At 37.3% G+C, this 20,934-nt stretch overlaps 1 protein-coding gene across 4 annotated transcripts in view; it reads right to left on the bottom strand.

Annotated features, from left to right (window-relative positions):
- Positions 1-20,934, bottom strand: part of GAK (cyclin G associated kinase) — a 76,361-nt gene that overhangs the window by 40,736 nt on the left and 14,691 nt on the right. For all 4 annotated transcript variants that reach the window (XM_071731481.1, XM_071731480.1, XM_071731482.1 and 1 more), the window contains exons 3-11: positions 20,499-20,558; positions 18,598-18,712; positions 18,012-18,154; positions 14,817-14,942; positions 13,590-13,679; positions 8,117-8,252; positions 7,382-7,494; positions 6,694-6,805; positions 4,451-4,574 (exon numbers count right to left, since the gene is read on the bottom strand). In XM_071731481.1, the coding sequence (XP_071587582.1) occupies positions 4,451-4,574; positions 6,694-6,805; positions 7,382-7,494; positions 8,117-8,252; positions 13,590-13,679; positions 14,817-14,942; positions 18,012-18,154; positions 18,598-18,712; positions 20,499-20,558 (1,019 nt within the window). The remainder of the gene's footprint in view (positions 1-4,450; positions 4,575-6,693; positions 6,806-7,381; positions 7,495-8,116; positions 8,253-13,589; positions 13,680-14,816; positions 14,943-18,011; positions 18,155-18,597; positions 18,713-20,498; positions 20,559-20,934) is intronic.

Here is a 20,934-nt window from a genome sequence, read left to right as displayed (position 1 = left end):
TAAAATCAAAAATTCACAACATAAATCCATTAACATACAGCCCAGACTTCCAAAACAGTTACCTTGTGTTACTAACAGCTGAGAATGACAAAGAAATAGAATGACACACCACCAAGCACAGCTACAGTGTGAGCATGCAAAACACCATCCTCTGTTAAATAATGCTCTAACAGTAATCAGTCTTCCGCCAGACATCTCTACACTCAAAACAGTAAGGAAAAAAAAAACCAAAAACCACACATTCATTGGCTAAGCACAACCATTTCTGCAGCTTATAATTTTATTTTTTTAAAACCAGGAATAAATGCAGCACTGAAATTCACAATTTGTTCCCACTTGGTTTTGCTTCATAAAACTGAATTAATTATTCAGCTACCTAGTACAGCACAAAGATCCATGAAATAAAACATTAATAAAGCACCAAACCAGAAACAGCATTAACTTACACACAAATAAAACTATCAATAAAAGACAATTAATTTTTCCCTACATTATTATAACAATCTCTTCAGTGAAAGAGACTATTTTGATAAAGCAAAACCAAGACCAATATAAGTCCCACAGGCTGCTCTCAGTATGAATGAAGATTGGATACTTGAAACATATATATATATATATATATGTATATATGGTATTTGGTAGGGCACCTGTAACCTGAACTCAACCACAAAAGCTGGTCAAGGGCAAGGCAGCATCACAAGTGAGAGGTAAGACTAGCTGAACAGATGTATATTACCAGTCACAGATGCATACAGGTACTGGAACTAAGTTCCCTTCTATGCAGATGCTGCTCTGCTGTATCAGGCCCCTTCCCAGAGCAGTGATTGTCTGCTTTAACTGCATACACACCCTGGTAATTTCTCCTAGGTCAGGTGGTATCAACAGAGAGCTGAACCTCTGTTGCTCTGCGTTCTGTCTCAATTAGCTATAAACTCCTTCTGCTTTACCTGCACCTGCAATGCAGATTGCACCTGCAAGTGATGTGGCCTGGGGGACACTTGAGATAGCCCTCATTCACTTTCATGAGCCTAGAAGCCTACCTGTGTTTTGATCCTGTGCCACTTGTCTGCATAAAAAACAGACCAAAATTTGAGGTAAGATAAAGGCAGCTATGGGGAAGATGAAAAACTAGGTTTTTTTGTACTAACTAGAGAACATTACCTCTTCCACCACAGGTAGGATTCAATGAGAAAGAATAGACTGTCTGCAGGTAAAGGAAATAATGCCACAATTCAGAAAGGCAATTAAGTAAGGAAGGAGAGAGCCTACCTAATGAGATGACAGACTCCAACACAAGGAGTGTCTAGGTGTGGTGAGGAAAATGCACGACAAGGAAGAGACATTTTAGATTGTCCAGAATGTCTGCTTCTCATGTTGGTTGAAGAGATTTGGAAAGGTAGTCAAGGATGCAACAGTAGAAGAGGTATTCTCACATCCCTGATGGTATCTGCTGTAGCCACAACACAAGTTTGTAAAGGCAGAGAACGACCATGACAGAAACAAGTATGTCTTATAGCAGATGCAAACAAAGAATAAACACTTCAGCTTAGTTAAATCATAAATAGGTTAAGAATGCACAAGCCCAGTGTTAGGACTCTCAGTACCAGTCAATCTTTAAATGCTAAAGAACATGAGACTACCTTAGGTGCTGCATAACAAGGTATTTTTCACATTATGTTTTGCCACTTCAGTGAACTGTAAAACAGTTAAGAATCAAAATACATGGGAGACTTATCAAAGAAAGAAAATGACAGCACGAAAGGTCACTAAAGAATATTGGCAAATTGCAAGTGGAAAGTTTCTCTTTCAACTTTGCTTAAATAGTATCAGGAAAACAAATACTGAAGTAACTGGTTCTCACTAGCATAATTACGTACTTAGTGCATTCTATCATCTTCGTTCACCCCCCAGCCCAATGCCCAAATTAACATGGGTAACAGAGAAAACAAAAAAGGCAGTATTAAGACAAAGGGCCCTCCAAGATTTGTTTGAGTACAGAGATTAACAAAAATGAGAGCCTCACATGCTCTGTCAGCAGAGATGATGCACAGAAGTCACCTAAATATTAACCTTTATTAATCACTGTTAATAATACCAACAACAACAGCTGTGAGGGACCAGTCTCCTTCTAATGAAGCTGAAGAAGGCCCATGGCTTGTCAGTCCAACTGAGATACTACAATGCTCCCATCCACTAAAAGCAACAAACCAAAACTAGGTTATACAATTACACTCACAAGCTACTTAATTCTAGTAAATACCCATACATGGCTTTGTGTAACTAATACAAGTAAGATGTATAAGTAAAGATCTTTTCTGTGACTAATATTTAGAAAGTTGCACAAGAGATGCACTGATCTGTCTCAAACAGCACTTAAGATTCCTGTGATACTCCAACACCACAAAGTAAATAGTAGTGCCAGATAAGGTTTGAAACAGTGCAAAGGATTCAGTTTCTTAAGTCCCATTCAAATTTAAGACATAAATAATCCTGCTTTAGGGCTCTGTGCAGTACTAGAGAGCCTCAAGTTCCATCTCATTCACACTTTTCCATTTTTGCCAAAGAAGGGATTTTAACTAAAGTGCCAAGTTTGAAGTTCACCCACAGAACATTAACTAGCAATTCAGAAGTATCATAACTCTAAGAATAAGACAGCAGCTGGATGTTCAGTTCCTATTTTACTCCTTGCACACTATACTTATTACTGAACTAAAGGAAATCACACCAAAAAAGCCAAACACACCTGTTAGGCAAGAAAAATAAAGTATGGTGCAGGAACACTGTAAGCCATTCCATATTAAAAAGTTAATTTTAGACAGTCCTAATCCACCACTAGAAAAGGGAAAAATTACATGAGATGAAGTTGAAAAATATAAGTAAACTTCCAGTGGCCCTTAATGAAGAAATGCTTGCAAGAGCAGGAAGAGGAACATTCTTCAAACATAACTAACTGATAGAGGCAAAAAAAAAAAAAATCCAGAAAACCATGACGAGACAAGAGCAAAAGAAACAGAAGTGCAGCACTTCTGAAGTATGTAGTGTAATCAAAATACAGTATCAGCATAAGATCTAGTACAGGAACACAGGCATGGGAAAGTAGGGCTTATAATTCTGTGAAATGTGGAAAATAATTTAAGTGTTATCTGTCACAAAGGAAGAAAAATTTCTCTGCTGCAAAACTTAAATTATCGAAGTTCTGCTTAAATCTAAGACAAAGAATTAAGAATCTTCTAGTCTGTAAGTAAAAGAGCTATATATATATATATATATATATATATATAAAATCTTCTAGTCTGTAAGTAATAGAAAGTCAAGTAATCTGCAAAATATTTCCGTGCTTTACCACACAGTAAATTGTTTAACAAGATACCACAAAAAGAACAGAAGTAGAACTGATGAGAAGGGGAGATGAGGATCAGTTCCACATAAGGTATCAGGTACAACAAGATAAAGCCACGGAAGTTTAAACCAGGCCAAGTGTGAGAGCAAACAGCTGAAACTCCACTTGAAGTGTCTACAGACGTGCAAGATAAGCAGGTAACTTATTTGATCATCACAAATATAGAACAGCGCTATGCACAAATTACACTTTGACAGAAAAACATGAGGAATGAGGTTCAGTCTGGTTCAGTCATGTTATTTATGGCAAACTACCTGCTCTTCCTACAACTACAAAGAAAGCCCAAATTTTTACACAGCACAGAATTGTATTATGCATTAAAATGCATAAATCATAGATTGATTTATATTGATCATATAAAAGTACTAGAAACAAATGGAATGGGACTGATAATCTGGTTAGAAGAAAATATCGTAACACCAGATATCTGCGAGCATGTACAGCAAAACAGGAGTGTTCTTCCATGTAATGAAGGGCAAAGGAGACAAGCAGTGCAGATCCTCTCACTTTGCCTTGAGGGTGTAGGACTCCACCTGAAAACTGAACTGGACAGAAAAGCTCATACACTATTTCTCTGCAGTTTTATCTTCTCACTTCTGTTTTCTTTATTTGAACCTTTCACCCCTCCATCTTTACTTCCTCACGTTCACGCAGACCCTACCTATTAAATTTAACTCATTCATTCTGAACGATTGTTCAATTCCACACCTCTCTGCTCTACATCCAGCCCTCTAGTCCTCATCTCTCCCAAGATTTCAGTATCTAAGATACAGCAGGGAAAAGAATATTTATGAACAGGATTTGACCTCAAAATTCTCAGTTCTAGCATATGATTGCTAAAATAACTTTTTTATCAACATCAATCATTAAAATCTCAGTCCTAGCTACCAGCTATTAGAACTCATACTTGGAAAAGTATGCTGAATTTTATAATTTCTGGAGTAACCCTTCATTTAGAACTCTTACCAGTACAATTTTTATTTTTTTTTTTAATTTGTTGGTTTGGTTTTTGTTTTGTTGTTTTGTTTTTGTTTTGTTTTTTTTACTCACTTGGCCACAGACTGGATAACTTTAGAAGATGTATCCTTAATATTAGTGAAAAATCGCTCTGTTCCACCCCTCAGAATATCAAAGAACCCTCCATAAGTCTGGTCACATTCCGCAACGGTCAGGCCTAGAGTAGTTGAATAAAAATAATTGTACTTTAGGTCATATCCTGGAATACGCTCCATAATAAAGCAAGTTGCCAGCAAAGCTGGAAGTGAAGGCACATACAGGCTACCTCTTGCTGTAAGGCTCATAGTTCGAAAGTCCTCCTTAACTATGACCTATGCAAAAAATAACACTTCCTGAAGTCAGGAGGTACTAGGGAACCACATTGTTTGTTTGAATGTTAGCACTTAACAAAGAATAAGCTAAAAAAAATTCTCTAAATAAAGCATGTATTTCATATTGCCAGTGCAGCAACGATTGAAGTGCAGATTATCATCAGAAAATCTACTTAAGCATCCCCAGTAGAGACTTTAATATGAGGCTTTAAAAAGTAACTAAATTATGCTAGTTCTTTTGAACACAACATCCCAGTTAATATGATTGTATAAAACAAATGGTACTCTTTCTTGCACAAAATAGAGGGCCAGACAGCCTTTTCATTATAATCCTACAAGGAAGCTGGATTCTTCCACAGATATTGATATACATAGAGCATTACTGTAGTAACACATTAATACCATTTGTCTCAGTGGCAAGTCACCATAAGTAATATCAAGCAAGAAATAACATGTGGAAGGAAAATTGACTACAATGTGAAATACTACCTTGCTAACTTCTTCTACATAAACGAAAATGTTCCATATTCACATATGACATTATAAGATGTGTGCAAACTTTGTCTTTTAATAAGAAACTCAATGCAAGTAAGCCTATCAAGCTTCTTGTCTTCTTCACTATATAAAGTGCAGGTATTTTCAACTGAGTGCACTCTGGGTTATCTACTCGTACAGAATAGGTACACCAGGTTTTAACTGTCTCATTCTAGAGACGTATTTTGTTTGACTCATTTTAGTACTTCTAGCCCCACTACTTTTTTCCCTCATAGTCCTTCTCCTCACCAATGATGTCCTATGGAGCAACAATCTTGAGAAGTCCTCTCTGAACTATCATCCCATAAATAGCTGGGCTCAAGACTACACCAGCTATGGCCATTCCCCAAAGTACTGACTGGACAGCCAATAAACAGAGTTGAGGCTGCTGCTTTCTCCCTTTCAGGCACCAGTCTTTTGGAAGCAACAAAGCTAAACAGGTTTAGACTACGATCATTTAGTAAGATGCATTTCAAATTATCAGACAGGGTCAAAAGCCTTTTAAGGGGCCAAAAGGGGGAGGGAAAGAATGGACCTCAGATGCTTTCAGAAGTATTTCTTCCTCATACAAGATTTTCACAGGCTAAAATAAATATATGTCAGGTTAAGTGTCTCCTTAGCATTAATAAACCACTGTGGCCCATAGTCAAACCCCCAGAAATTGCTTCTGCTTTTCTTTATTGGACTCCATCAATGGTTAGACATCTATCTAATACAGTTATACCAAAAGGCATAGAATGACTGCTGCCTTTAACTGGTAACAAATCTGATGTTAAATAGTTCTTGGCGAACAAAAGCACTGTAACTTTCCCACATCAAAGACCCAATACTGTAGGCAGACAAAAGACATGCGCAGTTTCAGTAACTTCTGATACTCAGTAACAAGGCTTCAGTTAAAACACAGCACTTTTCAGAAGACTTTTTACAGATTAGATTTAAACTCCTCTTAAATTCTCCTTTTTTCACAAGACACTTTTAACTACTACTGCCTCAGTGAATGGGAAAGTTTTTGGATTTAAAGTAAGCCATTTTTATTTGCTTGTTGTAAGGTGAAGACTACTTTGACTACCACTCTTGTTCTTAGAAACATTACTGCTGACTGCATCCACCATTTCCATCAAGTTTTAGTTCACTTATTTCAAATCTTCTGCCTCTACAGCTGAGTAATGCCCTTTAGGCATTTTATTAGATTTTATTATTTTACATAAGAAAAAGAACTTCGTCTTTCCCAACAATGAACTGGAGAAATTCACATTTGCATGCACCAATGTACAAACACACCCTGCAAAAAATAAAGCAAGGTTAGAAACACTGATATAAATGCAAAATAGCTAGTATATGTGCAAAATGCCTAAAAACCTCAAATGATTTTTATTTTCATATAAGATATGCAATTTGTATTACACTAAGATTGTCTCTTTCTGCGCTTACCTGCATTGTACATGTTGTTGAGCTGTCCTGCAGGCTTGGAGCTCTGAGAAAGCGAAGTCACAGATGTCCGAGGCTGAGCATTATTTCCATAGCCTCCATTTTGCTCCAGAAGCTGAGGAGATTAATACTCACTATAAGGAATTTCTTGCCAATTTAGACAACTTGTTATGCTTTGTAAATAACCTTTACTAGGTGAGAACAAGCAAGCTATCAGTCACTGAGCCTCAGGAGAAAGGCAGCAAAAGTTAAGAATCACTAATTGATCCACTTGCAGTATTGTGCAAGCTGAGCATTGAGCAGAAGCCAGATCTAAGTGAGTTTCAAGTTAGTGAAGGAAAAGACTTCTATATTAGGTTTTTCTGGGCAATTTAATTATGATTAAGTGCAGCACAACAAATAGAGACCTTCAGTACTACAGAATGACCCATGATCATGAGAAGTTTTTCAACAAGCACTACGAACTACAAGTTTTCTTTAATATCATGCAAACTCTTGCTTTAAAATGCATATTTTCAAAGAACCCACAGGTGATAAAGATCAATTGAGTTGACTTTTGAAACAAGTTAGAGTGCAATTTTCAAGACTAAGGAACAGAAGACCTACTCTGACATCTGCTACTAATCTTTCACTCACTGGTCAAAAGAGGAGAGAAGGGAGGAAAAGATGACTTTTTATGAGACACCTTTACCTCTGTGATGGGGGACTTAGGATTCACATTCCTAGCTGCTGCTATCTCCTGTAGCTGATTCACAAGTTCAGTGATTGACAATCTTTCCTCTGGGTTCACCTTCAAAGTAGAGCCTAAAGATGGAGATACAGACAATGCAACAGAAACACTTTAGAGATTATCGGAGCAGAAATTTATTTCTTCAGTGCACTCCACTACAACAAGCAATAAAATACATGAACAGAGTGGAGTAACTGCTAAATCCATCCCGAAATACAATTTTCATAACAAATATCACAAAAACCCCCACAATTTAAGGTTAAGATTATTTCAAAGAATATACTCGAGGATCAGTTAATGAATAACCTCAGAAATAACTTCATATCTAATATTCGTAGAGTTTGAGGCATGTTTCTGGCACTGTAATTACAGTTTCCAATAATCTATTTGAAATTTAAAGGAAATATAATTTCTATGGCAAATTAACAAAAGAATAAAATCAAAACACTCCTTGTTCCTATGGAATAATTTAGATCAACACAAGCAACACTAAGCAACACAGGCAAGAGCACCAAACCTCAGAAGTTTCATTTAATGTTTCCGAGTTCTTTGACAATACATTAAACTTTTTAATGTAACGAAAAGTTTTTACAGTTACCATTTTTCAACTTCACATCAATAACATTTAATCATCAGTAATACATGACCTTCACTAATAAGATGTATCCATACAAATTTTTCAGTTTGTAAACTTACGAATGAGATCATGGAACACAGAATAGCGAGTGTCATCCTGTGGAATGGCGTATTTCCCATTGACTATGCGAAGTTTAGCTCCATCTTCAAATGGATGCTGCCTAAAGCACAGCAAGTACAGGATACAGCCCAGAGCCTACAACAGAGATAAAGGCAGAAATATTTCATAGAATCACCTAGGCTGGAAAAGACCCTTAAGATGACTGAGTCCAGTCCTTAACCTAACACTACCAAGTCCTCCACTTCACTATGCCCCTAAGAACCACATCTATACAGTTTTTAAATACCTCCAGGGATGGTCACTCAACTTACATCCCTGTTTATGCTCAGATCAACTTCTACCTTGCTACAGTCTCCTCCAGGTACAGGTAGCTTTTAGCAATAATGTCTGCCCTCAGCCTCTTTTTCTCCAAACTAAACAGCCTTTGTTCCCTTAGCTGCTTTTTATAACAGTTGTGCCCTAGTCCCTTCATGCAGCTTTGTTGCCTTCCTTTGGACATGCTTCAGCACCTCAAAGTTCTTCTTGTAGTGAGGGGCTCAAAACCAAAGACATTACTTGAGGTGCTGCCTTACTGGTGTGAAGTTCAGGGTGATGATCACTTCCCAAGTCCCCATGTTTTTACCCAGAAAAGAGTACACAGATATCATGGTGGCATCACAGTAGCTAGAACGCTGGCAGTGGCAGCTGGTGACACTGCGAGCTCAGAGTGACAGATCAGTAACCAGGTGAGCAAGGGCAGTGAGAGGAGGCTGTGGAGGCAGTAAGTGCCCATGGTGATGGGGTGTGGCTGCTTCATAATAAAGTCGGACTCCTGGAGAGGTGAACAACCTGACTACAGCACATTCTTATCCTCTCCCTCATCTACCACTGAGCTGGAGAATTGACAATAATCTACAGGATAGGGTAACAACCCTGTGGTGGTATTAGAAGCAGCTGGAAGGTCCTCAGATCTGTGGACAAGGAGATCTCTGTGGCCTTTTTCGTCAAGTACCCTGGGACTAGGTTCCTGGCACTAGCTCTAGTGATGTAGTGCCTGTATCAGTGGGCAGAACGCTGGTGGTGGCTAGCATTTTTGGGCCAGGATAGGTGTCTCCTGGCTAAGGAGGCATGGAACAGAGAACCTTGGTGTTACAATGGCAGAGCCTCAACAAGGAGGCAGGAGGTGCTCATGGTAACAACAGCTTCAGTTGGAGTTTCTCCTGTCCTTGACAGGTGCAGCCCTGGAGAGGAACACGAGCTGATCACGGCACACTTCTGTTCTTCCTCTGCCACCCAGCAAAGGAGTGTTGCAACTTTACACCAGAACATTGATCCAAGAATAAAGAAACACTTTATTCTACCATTGTGGTCTACACAAAGCCAGAAGGTTCCCACAGCCATGGACAATGGGAGGAGCCTTGTAGCACCCACCTTTGTGTGAAATTTATCATAGGATGAATAGTTTAAAACTACAAACCTTCTGATTCATTGAGTAGTTCTCCCTATTTGAGCTGGTTTTAATTCAGGAAATGATATTGAAAGAAGAATTTTAGAATATGAAATTGATTAAGCTTCCTAATGCTGCTTGCAAATGGCAGATTTCCAATCACCACCTGCTGGCTCATGCAACTCTGTATATATTCCCTGTGCTTTAGTGTTCAGCTTCACACTGCTTTAGAGATAATTAGTCCTGATATTTCTCTGAAGTCAAAACACTTAGTGAAACATTCATTTGTTTGGCATGTCAATTAGAGAGCTTCAAGCATCAATACTGCTACTAAATTGGCTGGAGCGGAGGGGGGAAAGTGTTCCTTTCATGGAAGTATTCAGGCTAAGGGATTCTCCTGTTCCTGTCTTTTAAAAATATCAATTTACAAAAAATCATTTCATGACTTTGAGCATATTAAAAAACAACTAATAGTCTTGCAACACTGAGAATATTCAAGAACCTTTACAAAAAGGTTCAGAAGTTTTACTTCACCTCTTGCTGTGCTTCAGGGAGACTCATTTTATTTGTGGGGACAGAATTTGGTCTTCTGTATTTCTGAATCAGATGCGTTCTGCTATGCAATGCACCACTGGGTAAGCATTTAAGTGTTGATCCACTTGTTTAAAAGGACACTAGGGCAACAAAGTACGCATGAAATGATTGTCTATTTCCTGCAATCTGAAGGTTATTCAATTACTACAACAAACAAAATTCAAGCTAATTTTCAGACATGTTCATTGAAACCTCAAAAATCACAATATCAGGACTACCATATTCTAGGTTTCCTAGGTGTGCCCAAATTTGATACCTTTGAAACCTGACAACGGAACAAACACAGACGCCAAAAATCAGGTTTTAACTTATGGTTTCTGAATAGTCAAGGTCTTATGGATTAGCTAGAATAATTCCATGTGTTACTCATGTAACTGTAAATTGATGTATATTTTCAATGTTTACATATGTTCCACCTGGCCTATAGAAGTCTGATAATAAAGAATTCCAAAGCATTCAAGAAATGTTTGCACAACCGATTGGAAAATTCCTCAGTTTTATTTTGATCCCAGTTTAATTCCATAAGCATATCAGCTTTTACAGTGTCTACAAATGAAAACGCCAGTGAAGACGCTGGCTACAAAGTCTGCCTGCTGCCTCCAGTCCTCTGCGTACACTGCCAACAGATGTCCCTGGCTGTCACTTTATCCCAAGAACAGTTTCATAGATCTGAATGTTAAGGACTCTCAAAAGTTTGATATTTATTTCCTCCAAAACACCTAGTGGATAAAGTCTCTCAGTTCAGGGACAGAAATAAACTGTGTATATCAACTCTGTATTATTGTATATAAAGTATATTTTTTCCAAGTTTGTTGGTAGAAAGTTCTCCATCACATATACATTGAAACACCGTATAGTCTGCATTAATTAATTTAACAAGGGAGTACAGGAAATACCACCTACTCTGCCACAGAAACACCTGTTTACAAAGAAGACAATTTAGCTGGAAGAATGAAACTACTCAAGTAAATTACTCCCTGTTCAGCCCAAGAACCAGGCACATGAGAAGAAAGCATCCACAGCCACGTGGGGGAGAAAAGTACCAAGATAATCAGCTGAACACACAGGAAGTGTACATATCATTATGATCTGGTCTTTGCTTTAATTGATAAAGAATGGTTTTCCTTCCCTGTGCTTTAACTTAGGATTGTAATAGTGATGTAATTTGAACATCTAAAACACCAGATGTGATAACCTTTTAGCCAAACTGAATTCCAGTGGCAACAATTCCTCAAAGCCAACACCTTCCTCATTGACTGAACGTGGATACACTTAAGAGAAGAGCTCATCTCCATCAGAAGTTTCCCCAAAGCTACCGACAATCCCTCTACAGAAACCAAGCAGTCTTAGCACACACATATCAGCAAGTAAAAAAAAAGAGGCAGGACAAAGTGACCAAATCTAACTATGAATAATCTTTTTACTTCTTACTGACTCTCTACTAGCAGCTAATTGAACCACTCCTTAAAGGGACAGTGGGGTTATTGGAACGTCATGGTAGTGTTTGGCAGGGGGGATGTTTTGAATCGAAACAGAATACTGTTATTTTTCCACTGTACAACTTCAGGCAAAAAGTTGAGCACTTAAGTTGGTGAACAGTTCTGTGATATAGCTGCACAATGGTATTAGAGCAAAGTAAATTCTGAACAGAATTGAACTACAGGATCTCTCTTTCTACATGTGAGAAATTTTTTATCCCACAAAGAATTAAAATCTCCTAGATGCCTTGCTCTGACAAAGAATTTTTTTACCAGATATTGGTAATGAAAGCCTAACTTTGAAATTTTGCTCTGTAATCAACTTCATTCCAAAGCCCACTCATCTCCTCAGAAATTTTTTAGAAAAAGAATGAGATTATATGAAGAGCGTCCTGGGTCAAAAGATTACTTTAATGCAGAAAAAAAAAATTATACAGTGAAATTCAGTTAACTTCAGTTTGGGAAATCAAAATAATTTGGAAAAAAATGGAAGTATTTGAGATTCAGGGCTTTTTTTCTGGAGATGCAGACTTATGTAGGGAATGCATAGAAAGCTGCTGGTCAAGCCCAAAAGCCTCTGATCTTACAATAGATATTTATAATCACATTCCCACTGCGGATCTTACATAGTGGATAACTTATTTGATTTATGCTGCTCTTTCAAGCACTACACTTCTATCTTCTTTATATTTCTAAGTTCACACAGCGATGACTGCAAGCAGGTTACCTATTCTACCTGCCTTCTGGAGAAAATGGTTTTGTTTATCCTAACTACAAACTACAAGATCAGCTATGCTTCCTGAGGCAATGCCATATTCTACTGCCAGAGAACTTGTTTTAATTGAACCCACAGTGTAAAGGAAAAAAAACACACAGAAAAACAAGTTCCAATGAGAGCATGGCAAAAGGAACAGATCTCCCAAAGACTGAGAAGGAGACCATCATGTCAATACTGATAAAGAGATATTCTCAAGAAAAATAAACTGCAGCTGTCCTTTTAAGGGAAGCTTTAATTAAATGCACTTCTAGCTTTCTGTTTAACTGGCTGTAGTATTAGCTCAGACTGTCAGTATTTAACATGTGAATAGACCAAGCAGTCAGAAAAATGTATTTTTTAGTATTTCTTCACATGCCAAAAGAAAACCACCAACAGCTGGAGGAGTTGAACAAGTTTCCACAATATCTTGTAACTAATTTAAGAAACTGAATGAAGGTGAAATTCCAAATAAAAACTTCTAAAGCACCAGTATTTCATATTACCAATTTGTCTTTCGATGCACTGTCAATACAAATAATAGATGAACAGCTTGACACCTGCCTCTGTAAAAAGCATCCAATAAACTAAGTCCCTAAACACAAAGTCACTGGGCAGTACCTTACTATTATTACAGTATTATACAGCTGGAAAATGTACAACTGAGCTGTACAATCGAATATTTACCTTTAATTCCAGCTACAGATTTTTTTAGTGCCTGTTAACAGCTTATCATTCTTTCTGTACAAACCATGAATGATCTCTGCATGACTCTTTTCACTGCTGTTTCAGTATTTTATTTACATGACATACCTAGACAAAAACATTTCAAATTCAGCAACAGGAGCTCCCAGGATTCTATGCATGTCAGAAGATGAGACAACAATTTGTCTCTAAGGACTACAAGTATTCTGGTTCTATGGTGGCAAGCTTCAAGTGGGCAACATTTCTACTTAGTCTCTACAACTACTTAGTCTCAAAGAAGTTCAGCACTGCCTCTCACACTGGAAGTCAAGTTAGATTTGGTAGAAAATTTTGAATACTACATCTTATTCATAACATTTATATACACAGTTAACACTACTTAAATTTTTATACCTAAAGCAGTCTGTTTATTTTAGCTCTTTTGTTTATTTAATCAACAAACAGACATAAAGACTGAAAAATCAGCTTCTGCCTCATAGCTGCTTATGCCAGAATGAAAGAGAAAAATTTCTTACCCAAATATCCTGTTTTTCAGCAATTGGAAAATTTGAATACAAGTCTATCATTTCTGGTGTCCTATACATTGGTGTTGTATTCCTTGTGATCTGCAGAAGACAGGATTTCATGAAACAAACTTGAACAGTAAGTTCTAACAGGATTCAACGACAGAAACAGCTCTCTGTGTACTACGGATAGCACTCTCAATTTGAAAACTAATTTGGCAAATACTTCCCAAGGCAAAGGCCATCAACTGAATCCTGCAGCAGTCACAAAGCTTAGATCCTCAGCCAGAGAAATGTGGTAGGACTCAGATAAATAATATTGTGACACTCACAAGCCCTTCCAAACAGCAAAGCATGGTTCCATATGACACAAGAAGATTAAGATACAAATGCAGAAAAATCAACAACCAAGCAAGAAGTAAATTCATGTTCCAGTTAGTATTTACCACTTTTTCATTACCGTGACAGGGCAGACACAACCCATGAGTTATGTTATGTTCACAGGGATCCCTGAAAAGACTATTTCTATCATCTTTTTCCCTAGACTGCACAAAACAGTGGAATACCATCATCTTTTCTTCTCCAGAAACCAAGGGATTGCACTCTAAGAACATACTCCCACCATTTTGGAAACCAGCAGAGATTCATGCTATCAGAAGTTGAACACATCAACTTCAAGTGTCACTGCATTTCGTCATACTTAAGTCTGAGTCCAGCTGATATGCTGCCTTGGATTCACCAGCATTACTCTATATTCTATACTAAGAAATGCACTTTGCAAAAACACACTGTGACCTTAGCAGTCACTGTCCTACAGGCACTACAATACTGCCTACTCCATTTCTGCTGAGCAGACTTGCCACTTCATGTATCTATCATCCCACTGAAACAAACAGATAAGAAGGTAGGAATAATTTTGCCTTAAATGTTTGACTTTTTGTCAAGACTGCAATTAGAAGACACTCCAGTGATCACTTCTGCTTTCACACTGGATTGAAGAATGCATGCTGCCCAAGATGAAGCAGGGTTTGTGTCTGTAGCTATAGAATACAAACTATGTTTGTAATTGCTGTCAGTGTTTGAACTCTGGCAACACAAATACAAACCCAAAGTTTTACAAACAATACTACAACTGAAGTAATGTTCAGCTGTCTTAGAAGTCCCATGAATTAGTACCAAACTAATAGTTAAATTAAACCACTGCTGATATTAAGATTAATTATATTAAAATAATCTCACCTCTTCTTCAACCAGTGCTCTTTTCTGTGCAGACCAGTTGTAGTCAGGATAGTAAGCTATAGTTGTAGCACTACCAAAGTCACAAAGCTTAACTGTCCCTTGGTTACTAATAAGCAAGTTTTCCACCTTCAAAAGAGACAGAATAATAAATTAGATTTTTCTGTACACAGTAACACAAATGCTTTTAGACATAACACTTACATATATACATAAAAAATATTCACTTTATCTCAGAATGCTGGTTACAGGTTTACAAGAATTTCAAACAGTAATATAGTTCTAAATGGTAGCAATACAGGCAATTTTAAAAGCATGCCAAAAACAGAGTTGAAACATTCAAGACAGCAAGATACAAACTCTAGGAAAAAAAAACAACAAACATTTCACTAGGATGCCTAGGAAGAGGTCAGTTATTTTCATAGGGCACTTGCAGAAGCAGTATCCTGGAACTCAGATGTTTTCACACATAAAACTGAACACTCAGCTTAATTGCAGTAGGATGGAAACTAGGACTGCTGTAGACACAAACCAGGAAGATACCAGTAGAGAAGGAGTCTGCTGAGGGACACCCAGAAAGTAGCAGCTGTGACCCTGTGCAGGGACAGAAGCCAGCTATTTGAGGACCATGTGCTGTCTGAATAACTCTTTGTCATCCTTCCCTCTTCCTGTGCCACAGAATCCAACCTTCCCAGACGACTAAATAAAATGGGGGAAGAAACTCAAAGGGAGGGGAAAAGCAAATATTGGGACAGAAGTACTGTTGGGTCATAACCATAAAAGGGCTGAAAAAGAAAATCTGTATCTCCCCATGAAGTAAAAAAAAAAAAGGTATAAAAAAAATTAAGAGGCGTATTAGTAACATCACAACACCACACTTCAGAAAACTGGGTTTGTCTTCAATTTAATTTTGAAACCAGTAGACTTCTTTCCATAAAAGATCAGTTTTCATAGCATCCTACTACCTTAACTTACACATGAACCTTCCAACTTCTTCCATCATAATTTTTAGTACACTGCAGGATGCTATAAGCTCTTTTAATTATGTGGTTAGGGTATCAACCTCAATGAGCAACCTGAATTCCATTCTCTGTTGAATAACCTTTTCTTATCAATATGCACAATAAAAAGGATAGGCACTCAATATTAAATTTATACACTAAACAGGGCCACAGTATGAGCACCGACCAAGATTCTGCACACTATATTCACACTATATTCTGGTTTTTGCACTTTGATAAATGTTGATAATAATAAAAAATATTACAGCTTATTTAGTTCTTGACAGGCCCTATAAGCTGTGTTATGCAGACTAGACGTGTCTTCCATGGCAAATCCTGAAAAGATAAATTCAGACAATTAAAATACCTGAGAAGCACTGACATTTTACAAATTTTCCTCTATAAGCTTAGAATTTTTACTGATTGGTAGCAAGCCAGGTTCTTGTAGTGCTTTACAAAAGTAAAATTCATCCAAAGGAGTTCAGGACCAACAAAAAAGCACTGCACTGACAGGAAAGAGAAGGAAACCACAGGAGGAGAGAAAGAAGCCATGACTATGAAGGTGAACTTGTTTTTCATAAATCGTTATGCTGTTAGTCAAAATAATTGAGAAAAACCTTTTAGGACTCCAACCCACTACACCCCCCTCCAAACTCTACACTAGAATCTCAGGTCTCAATTGAGACTGGCAGTTTTTCATGCTGCTGACCTAAATTCAACCTTCTGGAAAGAACAGCACAGTTAAATGATTTCTATTTGGCTCCTAGTTGTAGTACAGTATCTGCCTCTTAAGAGCACTTTGTAGCCCCTGTAGCATGAAACAAACATGAAAGCAAATTCCTGTCTTTTTCCATTTATCTCTGCCAGGTATTTACAATTCTTGCAATGAAAAACAGACTCTGAGCATTACCTCAACTGCTATATAAGAAATTGTATATTTACAATTTAAAAAAAAAAAAAAAAAAAAGTTTTTTATCCCTTTTCCAGAAAAGAGACAGACCTTTTCTACAAAGCTTTTCTCGGGGCTGGTGTTTAGAAATTTTAGTGTAGAACAGAATACTTTATTCTAGAAAGTAACAGCAAGAAAGCTCTACCCTACCTTGCTGAAAATTTTTGACATTATGTAGAATCCTGCTTAATGATACTGAGGGAAAAAAAAAAAAGTGCTCTATCAAAGCTATTTAATCAAAGCTATTTTTGTATTAAGATGCTACATTAGTGCCTAACATCAAAGTTTCCAGAAATGGTGCTGAAAACACTTAGCACACATTTACTCTTAGAATATGGCTGCAATTTTCTTTCCTCAAAAGTAATAAAGAAAGCACATGCTTACTTAAGGAGGAACAAATTTTCCTTTTTTTAATGTTCAGCTCACATCACATCAAACAGGAAATAAACTTCTTAAATTCAGACAAATTCAGGAATAAGAATCTTCTTATTTTGTTTATGCTTACAAAGGTCACCTCCTTCCACTAGGTTGAATGTATGTGTAGGACAGCAGAATCTCACTGATGATCAGAACATCATCTAAGGTTCAGCTTACATGTAATGGTTAATCCTTGTCTTCAAAACACAAAATTCAAAAACAGATGAAGTTCTTTCAAATCACAAAAATTTCTAGGGATACGCTGCTGTCTGCAGCACAACCCTGCAGCATCTTCATGAAGGCTAACAGAATGAAAAATTAAGAAACAGATTCTATCACTAATTATGCCTACCAAATTTTATAACTCAAGTTAAAAACAAGCCCTAAAATACAACGTGAGTTATTAGTTCTAAAGCAAATAGCTTACTACATATTCTCAAAGGCCACACAGTCTTTCATAGAAAATCCAACACTATCTTCTCTTTCAAAACTTTACCTCTTTTGTTTAGAAAATTACTCAAACCAGAACTGCAACTCACAAGTCCTAACTGGTTATTTTATCAAAAGCAAATTATTAAGACTAACTTAATCAGCCAGGCACAATATACTACTTTTCCATCTGCTTGTATATGTAGTACCAACGCCAAAATTTCAAGATCTTGTTTGAAGAGATGCAAGTATTTCAGGGATTATCTGACACCCAGAACTTCTGGCAAGACAAAAGATCTGCTACACCCAAGAACATCCACTACCTTTAATCAACAGGTTAACAGTGATTCAGCCCCCTCTTCTGCTTAAATATTCAGCCTTTATTTAAACATTGTAACACACCTTTAAATCTCTGTGGATAATAGGAGGCTTCTGCTTATGCATATGCTGGACTGCCCTGCAGGTCTGATAAAAGATCTTCAGAATTGTGTCACATGAGATTAGTCCTTTGGATTCAACTTTCTTTAAGAATTCCACCAACTGTCCTGCAGGGAAACAGAGTAATTCACATAAACACACACAGAACACCACAAATTCTGAAAGCTTGGCATGAACAGACAAATCCTCTTCTCATCAAGGAAGATTTACAGTCTTGAGTTGCATTATCATATAGATATTCATAAAATGGAAGAGCCACACTGACTGCAGTGCCAAAGGAAATGGTGCTCTAAGGAACTATGCCTCCTCTTCCTTCTCCTGACTAGTCTCCAACACAAAGAACTTAATGATTATCCCATATATAAGTGAGGTTGAACTGTAGTTTCAAAGAACGTGATGATCCTTACTATATAAAAGATGAGGCTGAACTCTAGCTCCTCTGAACTATAATGTCTTTTAAGAGGTTTTCAAAGCTTCTAAGCTGTGAAGTAACCTATGCAAAACAACAGCTTGAAGCAACATGCACTATGGGAAAACAAAAAAAGTTTACCTTTGCACAACTCTGTAAGGAGGAGAAACTCTCCCTGTCCTGTGTCTGATTCTTCTTTTCCTATAGATGCAGCAGAGCAGAACTGGACAATGTTGGGATGACCTGAAAGTTTTTTCTGGGGACAACATGTTCAAGGAAGATGACTGTCAAGTTTATTGATACTACTGTAAAAAGCAGTTCACACTGGATTCAAAATGTTACCCTGAAACCACTGAAAGCATTATAGCTGCAATTAAAACAGTAAGCAGAATAAAGAAATCCATGCTGCAGCTGACAAAAAGAGACCTAGTTACTTCTTAGTATCTTTTGAAAATGATTGTAAGGCATTAGCACAAGCAGAGAGATGTTTTAATCATAAGCTGCTTCTCTCACTGGCTGATCAAGAAAAGGCTACTGTATCAACACCTTACTTTCCAAAGCAAGTATTACGTATCCTGTGTTATAAGTCATCAAAATTAAGGTAAAAAAACAAATTAAAGCTCCAAAGAGACTGAGGAATTTTCCTCCCACCAGTAATAATTCTTCACACTAAAACCTCTGTCATGTTTCATTTCCAGATAAAAAATTCAAGGTATCATTTTGAACTACATAAAGGGCTGTAACACTTAAGTCCTCTCAACTCCCGTCAGTGTAATTTAAGTTGCATTATGTGCATTTACATTGTCCCTGATGTGCATCACCTTGGTGATGTGCCAAGACTCATGTGTGGAAGACAAATACACACTATTTACAAGATGCATTCACTGACTCCGAAAATAAAATGGCAAAGATAATTTAAGTATAACAAAGCTATAGAAAAAAGGCAAGTGGGATCCACCAAATTAGAATCCAGAGTACTGTTTTCTATCTTTCGTATTTCTTCACGGCCTTTTACTCAGACCTGCAGGAATTAATTTTGCTTTACAGTTATACATTGGAAAGTTAACTACAGTTTACCTTTTTCATGTTGAACACATGCTGTAACAGTCCTGAGCTATGAAAAAAAACATCCAGAGAACATTTAGTTATTTACTCCTGGCAAGACATAGTCAGCCTAATTACAAAGTAGTGCTATTCTAGTCCATTCTCTGCAAGTGTACTTCTGTGTTTACTGCAAGATTTTGCCAAAAATTTTAGAAATAATAAAAAAAATGTTTGAGTGGCTTAAATTAGGATCAGTGGGTTTGCCTGATAATTCAGAATGAAGCTGAACACTCAGATAGGTAAACAAAACAACAACATACTACACTACTCACTAACTCTTCAAACAAACTGAGAGCCCTAGAGCTGATCCTGGGAAGCAAATATTGAGTTTACAAAGCAAATAACTGAAAACGCTATGAAATTACATTACACCCTAACAATTAACACCACTGAAGATGAAGAGTACAGCAACAGCACTGAGAAACATCTGCCCCTTGCTTCTGATGGATGCATTCTACTGAATATTAAGCATGGAATGTCAGCCTTTTAAAGTCAGATGCATCTGAAGCAGAAATTAAGAAGCATTAATTGCAGAAGCAAAGTTCTGAGTAGTCAAAAAGGCAATAAATGTGAAGGAAATCTTCAAGATGTAAGTATCACCCAAGTAGTCAAAAGGTCTCTTGACCACAGTCACAAGACTGCTAGAAAGCCAAAGTAAGAATTTCACTTTTTGCTACACCAAGTATGTAATGAAGTCTACACTCGCTACAGAAATTATTTGCACTCATTTGAGTCCTGCAAATTTTGAAGAACTGGACATGATGGATGCTGCTGCCAGACTCTTGGCAAACCAGGAAAGGAAACATTGTTCAGAAAGACAGTCCTTGTAAGCAGTATATGGCATGTAAAGAACTAAACCTGTAGGGTCCTTCATTTCTCAGAAGTCATATATCAGGCAATTAAATTAAAAACTTAAAATATGTTCCAAAAAAGGATACCATAAAACAAACTTCTTGAATGATGGCTTTGTTCTTTTCTTCTTCATTAGACAACAATCGCTGTCAGAAAACAGTAATTGAGAAGATAGTTACTAAAGCTTGCAGAAAAACAGTGCAGTGTTGGGTTTTTTTCCCCACAAAAACCCAAGAAGGCTTATGGTACCTTTGGATGTACCTCCAGAAGGATAGCACACAGTATTCTAGCTGCCTATGCTCTTCTAGTTTAGTGATAACTGGCCAATTGTAATCTTTGACACTTGTAAAGTAACCAAGGTGTCTTCTGTTCTGTTAAACACTGGGTTATAGCATTGTGCATTGACAGTGATTCACCTTGTGTCAAATCTTTAGCGACCACCTTCAAGCCACTCCAGTCAAAACTTCTCCAAACTATGCAGCTCAACTTTTTTCAACACTGCCTGAGCAATCAACAGCAAAA

The sequence above is a fragment of the Heliangelus exortis genome, chromosome Z (genome assembly GCF_036169615.1).
Source record: "Heliangelus exortis chromosome Z, bHelExo1.hap1, whole genome shotgun sequence".
NCBI classification, from domain to species: domain Eukaryota; kingdom Metazoa; phylum Chordata; class Aves; order Apodiformes; family Trochilidae; genus Heliangelus; species Heliangelus exortis.
The sequence above is the reverse complement of the archived record's forward strand: the minus strand, read 5'-3'. Positions and strand labels throughout refer to the sequence as shown.